Source organism: Pangasianodon hypophthalmus, chromosome 7, assembly GCF_027358585.1.
Source record: "Pangasianodon hypophthalmus isolate fPanHyp1 chromosome 7, fPanHyp1.pri, whole genome shotgun sequence".
Classification (NCBI taxonomy): domain Eukaryota; kingdom Metazoa; phylum Chordata; class Actinopteri; order Siluriformes; family Pangasiidae; genus Pangasianodon; species Pangasianodon hypophthalmus.
Window position 1 is genome coordinate 20463514 of NC_069716.1, and position 10239 is coordinate 20473752.

At 36.4% G+C, this 10239-nt stretch overlaps 1 protein-coding gene across 1 annotated transcript in view; it reads left to right on the forward strand.

Moving 5' to 3' along the window:
- The window catches only part of pcdh11 (protocadherin 11), a 185363-nt gene extending 180843 nt beyond the window's left edge, over positions 1 to 4520 (forward strand). Inside the window, exon 6 of the mRNA XM_026918539.3 lies at positions 849 to 4520. Coding sequence (XP_026774340.3) covers positions 849 to 1249 — 401 coding nt within the window. The 3' untranslated portion in view covers positions 1250 to 4520. The remainder of the gene's footprint in view (positions 1 to 848) is intronic.
- Positions 4521 to 10239: the final 5719 nt, after the last annotated feature.

Consider the following 10239-nt stretch of genomic DNA (forward strand, 5'->3'; position numbering starts at 1 on the left):
AAGCTGGCTGGTGGTTAGCAAATAAAAATCACCAGAGCATGCAAAACAGAAAATGCGGGGAAATCAGAGATAGAGTCCTGCTCAATTATTGATAGCATACTTACTCATGCAAATATGATAAATTATTTCTACATGACAGCTCAAAGTGAAGGCCTAACAAGACTTATGTGTGTTTCATTTTCTTAGTAGGTAAAGAAACATAAGACCGCAGGCTCTGGAAATACTGTTTTACATTCTAATTATCTGAGCTGACAGGCTTCAGTGTTGAGACTAAGGCATGTTCCTAGATCCATCAGAGTTACAATGTCAGAGCAGGCTTAATGAGATAGGATGTTGGAGAACCTTCCAGTTCTCTTCTTTTGTTGAAATCAAATGTGGTTCTTCAAAGCTATGTTCATTGTGCCTAACATTGTCAAATATGCTAACAAGTAAGCAAAGTTAAGACTGTAGGTTATTTTCAGAGCTCAGAGAGGTTTCACTTGACCAAATTTATCAAATGCGGAAAAAGATCTGAAGATGTGAAGTGTGCCACAGTGACAGTTGTTAAAATAAATAATGGCTTGTATGAGCTGTTCATTAATTCTTTAATGTGGCAGAGCCACTCACACACAAATGAGACTTTCTTTTTTTTTTTTAGTACCTTAATTAAGCTACAGGGAATTCAGTGCATATTGCAGGTAAACACTGAAGACCATGGGAATATGGTGCAAATTAAACGTACTGATTGTGCTGTGCTTGTTATGAGATGAATTAAACATTTATAACTGCTGCACTTCAGTTAGTTCATGTTTTCTTCTCTAATATCAAGAACCCCTGAGAGTTTTCATCCTGCTTCTTTTCTTCAACAGCTATTGAAGTGAACCTGCAGAAGGCCATGACTGAGGCCTCGGAGACCTGCACCCAGGAATGTCTGATCCTCGGCCATTCTGACAGCTGCTGGATGCCCCCGGCGGTGACCCAGTTCCAGACGACTGCTGCTGCCACGTTGCCCTCATTCAGCCTTCAGCAGAGCTGGGCACGCAGCGGCGCCATGCCAGACGGGCGTCACACCCTCGGCAGATCTGTGCCCAGAGATGATCTGGACAAAGGGAGCAATCGGCCCCAGTTCTACAGCACACTGGACAGACACTGTAGCAAGAAAGAGGACGCTGTGAAGGTCATCCCTCTGGCCAGCTTCTCTGCCACATCGAGCCCGCAGAACTCGGGTACCGGAGCCTCCTCAGCATTCTTGCATGAGCATCAGCTGTAAAGCAAGAAGCAAGAATTTCCAGTTAGTTACAGCAACACAAAAAAGTGAGTGATGAGAAAGTCATAACTAAGTTGACAACTGACAAAAGAAAATCTTAACAAAGTCTATCATCAGTCTGTATTTGCAATGCTTATAAAAGGATTTCTTTTTTTGTCTTTGTCAGGATAGAAATCAATTAAGTGAACGGACAGTCATAATGTTCTCGAAACACCAGACTCTATAGTCACCAGACTATATAATCAGTAGATCTAAACCAAAGTAGCATCTCAAATAAAAAAGAGAGTTTAAAAAAAAATAAAATTAAAAAAAAAAAAAAAAAAAAAAAGCTGTGTCTCTTTGGTAGGTAGCGGCTAACGAATCAAGCTTCAGAGATGATGTCAATGTTTTTTGAGCCTTTTAAATATGATGTAATTATGAAACACACATATATGCTGTTGAATGAAGTTAGTGAGGTGTTATTTGTGTGAGTGATTGCAATGTTAGCTTCAGTGAGATTCAGTGAGCATATAGCGTGAATTGTTTCTAGCTAAATTTTCTCCTCATCAGAGGGCTGCAAAGACTCTGTCCAGACAACAGACATGTTATTATGCCTCACTGTAAACATTTCTCTTCCTCTCTAATAACATGTAGAAAGTTTTCTCATGAAATCAGCCTCTATTTTTCATCATGAACTGAAAAGTGAGGCTTCCTCTGATGTCTGTAGTTTCCATGCATCTGACACCCTTTTTTTCCCATTATTAGGAACCTACTCATTTTCTTATTAACCAAGCCTGGGAAGGCACAGACAGATGTGCTAAAGAGCCGTCCTTTGTTTTTCTTCTCTCCTACATCAAGTTTCGGTCTTGAAATATACAATTTATGCACCATAACAAGTGCTATGGAACCAATTATGAGAATCTCCTGATAGTATAATTACTTTGATCTGTAATCACTGTAGCAGCCCGAGCTGTGGAAGACTGCTCTGTAATAGTGTAATTGGCTTACTTTTTCTTTGTGTGCGTGTCTGTATTTGTTACCTTTGTGGCACACTACTCTTTTAAAAATCTATAAAAAAAAACATAACGCTAGGTCCGTAAGTTCTTGATGTGGATTGTTCTTTGGTTTTTACTTCAGTCAAGGACCTCAAACTTATTTGTGCCCTGTATGCTTTTTGACTGCTAAATAGAAATAGAAGCTCTTTTTTTCTCACATCCACATTGTAGCTTTCCATAGTTAGTTATGAGCTATAACTGGTAAAATGAAGCTGTGTTCATCATGCAGACCTAAAGACTTATAGCAGACAGTGTCAATCATAAGGCCACCAAACAATAACAAGGACCGAAACTGTAATTACGAACTTCACAGTGCAGTTAATTAGAAATTTCTCTTTCTTCTGTGCTTCTTTGAATAAAACAAAGTCCCATGCACTCTTTTATTTTCCATATTAATTTGGAATTAGGCAGACCCCAAAGATCCAGCTCCAGCAAGCGTACTTTCTTTAATTCAGCAATTCTGCTTAGTACATACTGATGAAACCCAAGCATTTGAGTTAGTGATCCAAAAAATTACTTTCTTATAAATTAGGTGGAATAGCAGTGGAGGAATGTATGCCAGGAGAGTGGTATGATGAGCCTGGGTCTGCCGTATTGCTCATTGATCTGAGAGAATGCACAGTTGCATTGGCAGCAACTCCCTGGACTACAGCAAAACAATCCCTTTAATGCTGTTAATCAATGAGAAGAACTATAGGGTGGTACTGCGTCAGGGGATTCTGCCATGGACTGGCTGTACAGTAGAGCACTTCCTTTTCTGCTTACTAAGACAGTATCATTTGAATAGAGATTTTAATGCTTGTTGGACGAACGCTAGCTCTATTCATCGACGGGATAGATCAGTAAACTGAGAGAGCCAAGGTTTAAAATTTGACCAGTCACCAGTCATTATTTTATTGGTAATTATGAGATGGTAATTAGAATAAGCAAATTTAAGTATATTATTTTTTTTTTGTTGTTGTTGTTTTTTTTTGAAATGCTGTTCTACTTCCCAGTTCAGTCTGGGAAAAATATATTCAAATTTGAATATTTTTTTCCAACTGCATGCATCCACAATATTTTAACAACATTTAAACAGAAAACAAAATGCTCCTCCAATGCCATGCAAATTCAATTCACCACTATCTGAAGAAAATGAGCTCTTAATAATGAAAACTTCATAAAGGTATATTTAATAAATATCCGTATATATAGTGTGTAACTAGTTTAGTAGAGTTATATTTGGTGCCAAAGGTCTCGCAAAAGAAAAATCTGTAAAATCACTAATAGAAAAATGCATAAATGTATACTATGTTCATGACCATTCTCCCTTTTAAACACTTTTTCTACATTTTATACCTTACTATCCAGTGCATTGTGAATCAGCAACATTAGACAAAAGCGTTTATTTTTAATACTCTGGAATATTGTGCGGGAAAATTCCTATTGACTATCTCTCATCTTTTGCATTTGCATGACCTTGAGAGCAGGTTGTGACCTTTGACCCTCGGCCCATGTCTGATGGTGATGAGGTGTATTGTGTAGCCATGTGACCACTCTTGGATTGTGCTATAGAGCTGAACTTGTCATGGCAGTAATAAATACTGATAATGCAAGCTTTCCTTAATATCAACACATGTCAATACACTGGTGCATATTATTTATGCAGAAATCAAATCAAATTTCATCATCATGTGGCAAAAAAAAGAAAAAAGGAAAAAGGGAGTGAAGGAAAAAAAACATGTACATATATATTTAAAAGTAACCTGAGATGACATTATCTGACAAAATGTTGGCAAAGAGAGGTGTGGTTGGTGTGTTTTGAACTTATCGATAAAGTATATAAAAAAGCCGAAATTTATAACATTATGAGACAATCTTCATCATAATGTAGGAATTCATTATGCATATATCAGTGTATGTGCGCGCGGGTGTCTTAGTGTGTGTGCATGTATGTATACTGGCACAGAGATGGTCAGAATAATGTACACACCATGCATCTTGTATAAAGCAGGAAAACAATATGAACCTATTGCTATACTAGATCTGCTTGTAATTTAATCATTTGTTGTGTTTCATAATTGCTTTGAAAGATGACAGCTTTGATATGTGCCAGCAGTACACTATTAAACAATAAAATATACTGTGTATTGTCTTGCCCCTGTAAAATATCCCTTTAGAATCTATGAAAAAAAAAATACATTCATATACATTTGGTGTAATGATTTTTCTTGTCTTGGAATTTTACTTGAATCATTAAATATTGTGTACCTTTAAACCTTTTTTGAGTGCTCATTTCTTTGTTTGTTTTGAAACATGTTTGTTATGAAACATGAAACTTGGATAAAAATTGCATAAATGATAAAGAATAAGATAATCACAGAGGTGTTAAAACTATGATGGCCCATTGTTGCAAAAAATAAATAAATAAAGTAATAAACCAAAAACACCGCAAATCAAAAACAAGACAGCAAAACCAAAAACACCCAACAGCAAAATCAAAAACACAACATCAAATAAGAAAAACACCAGCAAAACCAAAAACACAACAGCAAATTAAAAGCACATCAGCAAAACCAAAAACACAACAGCAAATTAAAAACACATCAGCAAAACCAAAAACACAACAGAATAACCAAAAACTCAACAGGAAACCCCCAAAAAAACAATAGAAACAACAAAAATACAACAGAACAACCAAAAACACAACAGCAAAACCAGAAACATAACAACAAACCCAAACACACAACATCAAATAACAAAAACACCAGCGAAACAAAAAATCACAACAGCAAATCAAACATATAACAGCAAATCCAAAAACACAACAGCAAATCAAAAACACATCAGCAAAACCAAAAACATAACAGCAACACTCAAAACACAATAGCAAATCCAAAACCCAACAGCAAAACCAAACACATAACATCAAATAACAAAAACACCAGCAAAACCAAAAACACAACAGCAAATTAAAAACACATCAGCAAAACCAAAAACACAACAGCAAATCAAAAACACATCAGCAAAACCAAAAACACAACAGCAAATCAAAAACACAACAGCAAATCAAAAACACAACAGCAAATCAAAAGCAATACTAAAAACACAACAGAAATTCAGAAACACAACAGCAAAACCAAAAACATAACAGCAATACTACAAACACAACAGAAATTCAAAAACACCACTGAAACAAAAATCACAACAGCAAAACCAAAAACACAACAGCAAAACCAGAAGCATACCAGCAATACTAAAAACATAATAAAAACACATAAACACATAAAAAAACCAACAGAAAAAGAAATCCACATAACTGCAAAACCAAAAACACAACAGCTGAATCAAAAACAGTTTTATTAGTGCGTAATCTTATCAAGGGCATTCATATGATGTGATTTTAGATATGCTGTCAACTTCGCAGAGGAGTTAATATGAGTATGTGAACACTGAAATCACACCTAAAGGAACTTTTTATTCTGAAGAGAGAATTACTCCTCACTATAATAACAACACAAGTAAATTTACTGCACTACACCATATTAACTACATTACAGAGTAAAAAATTACTTGTGATAGTCATACGTCGTGTCCAATTACATAATAAGCATGTAAATTTTAATAAGGACCTATCCTTTCCTTGTTGACTTTTCTTGTTTCCTTGCTGTTAGAGGCATTGATTTAAGAAGAGGTGGATCCCTATAACTCATCTCATGAAAGTTGGCAGAAAGAAGAAACGTCGCCTGGGCATGTTCCAGAATGATTTGTAAATATTTATATCACCACCATATAATGCCTTCCTTGTCACACAGCCCTGGAAATCAACTAAGATAAAAAGGGGCATTGAAAAGCCAATGAATAAACATAACCCAAGTAAACACCTCAGTATAATGCAAGTAAGACAATTATATTTCCTGTGCTGGTTGTAAAGTCACTTTATGAAGGTTTGAATACCACACGTGTGCCAATGCATATATGAATATATGAACACAAGGTGATGTATGAGTCTCATAGGCACAGGCCCATGCTGTGCATCACCCTGTTCCTTTTTAACTGATTCTCAGAGCCTGAAATGGAGTACATAATATCCAATAGTCAACAAACAATTAAAACTGAAACAGAAGATTTCACCTGTTTTTTTCCTGCATTATGACTTATACATGTTAAGGATTAAAGATATTCTGGATAGAGGCACTTTGATTGACAATGTCAATAGATTAATATGCATGAAGGCAAAACCAGAAAGTTAACAGGAAAAAGGCTTTGGACAGTGCTTTTCCGAATACTCCCTCATAGGTATTGTGCTGGATGAATAAAACGTGACTTCTCGCCTTTACCAGATGTAGAGCTAATCAACCCAGTTTCACAAGATCATTTCCACAGAGGGATCAGAATGGCTCAAGAATGGCTCTCGGCCCTCATCGCTGTTTCCAGGAAGCAATGAACACTCCAGGTTTGTCAGTAGTGCACTGGAGCACTCTCTGTAGGCACAGTGATCTAAGGAGAGAAGCTAAACGCACTGTGTGAGGTTAGTACACAGTGACATCACGTCTGCTGGTGTTGGAAGAGCTCTCGATAGACAGGGTCTTCACATCGCCAGCAAGGAGCTTTTTCCATCAGTGCTCATGTGGACTGACCTAAACATGAGAGAATTATGTTTCTGGCACTTTTGTGACCTTACTTTCATATCTGCTTGTGCATTTTATCACATATTTATCACATGTTACGGAATAAAAAAAAGATTCAGATGGTAGCAATGCATTCAGATGGGTTTACATTGACGACATGATAAATGTTTGAATCATAACTCAGACTATTCAATCTTTTCGTATGGAAATACAATATTGGATGTCACACCAAGCATATCAGTGACATAACCAAGGCAAGCCACTATGAATAGCTGAACATCATGCCAGCCTGTTCTGAATAACCAATTGATTGAAGTCTTCATTTGCAAGCACAAAGTGTACTTTTTTTAGTTTCCACCCCTGGTGGGCCACAAGCACAGTTGTTAACTTTGCAAATATGGTTCTTTAGTGGTGACTGAAAGTGAAATCAGTGATACGCAACAGTTCAACATATAGAGAGTGTCACACAGCATGCTCATTTTAAATTGTAATTAAACTGGCCATCAGGTACCTTGAGGCTGTTTGGTCAATAGCAGGATACTAATTACTATAAGATGACCTTTGGAATAATATCTGGTGAATAATTCATAATTGAGGAAATTGCTTCTGAGACACTCATTCTATATCCAGGGGAACTTTATATGCTCAGAACAATCTGGTCAATCCAACAATGAATTTCAAGATTCCACTTTACTTGGCTAAGTAATGAAATATGTAACATGAGTAGGACTATGTCGAGGTTGTTGGTCTGAATATAGGGCCTGAACTGATTGTGTTTACACTTGTTCTGAAATTGTCCTCACTATAATCTATACCCATAACACAAATTCATAGAGTGTCTAAACCAACCTTGTATGAAGCTTAGAAGCTGGCAAAAATATACATTTTTAATCTCACAATTCAAATTATAATAATACAGATTTGATATAAATTAGGCCAAAGATAAGTCATCTGGGATTCCTAGGAAAAAGTAGATACGTTTGGAATGTTCAAACACAGCATTTAGCTAATCACAGAGGCATCTGCCACATGGAATTGGAATAAAGTTGAGTGGAGTTTTACAGAGCCATTTATTGTCATGGGTATATAATTAAAATAGACAAAATTCATATTCAAATGCTTTTCTTAGCTTCCACGCTCCATAAACCTTTAGCTAAATTTATTTCAAATCTGTAGTTTTGAGATTTGAATTTGTGAAATTTGTTTTTAGGGTTCCAATCTCAAAACTGTAACCTGTAATTTTGAATTAAATGTTTTGATTAGAAGTGCTAAGTTTTAAAATTCATTTCATTTCAATCAACATTCAAATACTTCCAATTTCCACAACGTTATAACCACATGTGGCTCCACTGCATAACCACTTGTGGCTCAAAAAATGTACAATTTGTTGTTCTCTGTCTAGGCATTTGGGCACTCACAATCATAGTGCCACAATTCAATATTCGTCTTAGCCTTACTTGGTAAACACATGGTGCTCCCATCAGTCTAATTGGGTTTTCTTCTCTTCCTTTGCTGACAGCAGTTTTAAAATGTGCTTAAAGCAGGTTGAGCTAATTCAATTATTAGCTTCAATCCACCCACATTGGCTCATGCCCTGATACTGTAATAGTGTTATGTTGTCCACTTCGCCTTACTTCACACACCATATTCAATTTTGCCAGTCTAGCCATAGGCCAATTCATTTTCCAATGGAACAAGAGGTGGAGGAAAAAAAAAATACAGACATCTAGACTCAGAAAACATTTGTCATAATTTGCGATGGTAATACTGGAGGTTAGAACATGTGACTCGAGATGTGCATGATTCATGTGTTCATTGTTGATGCTATTCTAAACAAGTGACATATCTATAATCTATAACTCTGCCACAGTCACCTCAGAGCTTAATTATTACAAATTACTGACCAGTCAATCACACTGTTACAAATTAAGCCATGATTGCTCGCATAATGACACACAAAGTATAAGCTGAAACACCCACACACAGTAATTCTCCACGCTGCATGAAACCCCAAACAGAGAGCAATGAAAGTCTGGAGAGAGTTTTATGAGAGGGGGATAATCAATTGCAATTATGCGCTTTGATAATGGACATGAAGGTGTTATTTTGGAACCCAGTTAACATACAACAATTGCTAGGGGCACAAACATTTGCATGCCTATAATCTGGCACTTTTGGTCATACATCGCAAGACAAAGAAAAAAAAATACAGATATCATTGTTTAAATTTCCCATCACATGTTGTATATTGGAAAAAAAATGAGATCCATTAGCAACAGTTGGACTGGTTGAAACAAAAGACATTTCTCACAAAACGAACAACAAAATGGATTAGCAAAAAAGAGAGAGACGGCTTCACCAACCATTCAGATTGGTAAACCTCTGGCCCAGGTCAGATGAGTGTGTGATCTGAATGATGAGACGCCAAATCAGTCCATAATGAGCTGGCAGGCTTGTCAGCTCTCCGACAGCCTTCAGTGAGCACTGATTAATGACTGACAACTGCAATGGCTGATTTAAATAATGCAAATCAAGCCACGGGATAATGATCCTTACATTTCCGCTAATTGGAGGCGGAATGGAGTAGGGGGAAAAATGGGAGCTTTGTACTATCAAACACGCATTTGTCACTCGGCAGATGCTGAGTCTTCTATTGCGATGCTGTTTATAACACTTTCTGTGTCATAGGTAATCCTACAACAATCCCACTGGATCAGCACTATTATGTACTATATCTGCAAAGTAAAGTACTTATGTTTGAAAGTTAGAATAGCAGCAACATCCACGTTTTATTCCAAAAGAACAAGGAATACCATAGCCACCATTTCTTCCTTCCTACCAGTATATATATATATATATATATATATATATATATATATATATATATATATATATATATAAGGGGTGTAACCAAATACTGAATCATTATTCATAATTAACAGATAATGTGTTCAATGGATATTCAATGGATTTTTTATTTGATTATTGTTATTATAATTAAATATAAACCCTACCACTATGGACTGGAAACTCTGGGTTTGGCTCTTGTCCTGAGGGTTAAAATGTTGTTACAGCCATGACCATTTCAAAAGGTATGCTTGAGCTACTGGGAGATGAAGAATACACACATTTATACACGTTCCTCAACCTCAACTACATCACTCAAGTTTGTTCGTAATTGGTCTCAACTAGAGATTAACAGAGGACGGTTATCTTTAATCCAACTTATTTCGGTTTGTTCCTGCCTGCAATGTTTTCTAAGGGATTTAGTTGGGTCCCTAAATATAAACAAACTAGTAGCCTAATTTAAACCACTGTGAGCCTGATCAGGCAGTTACTAAGGATGATG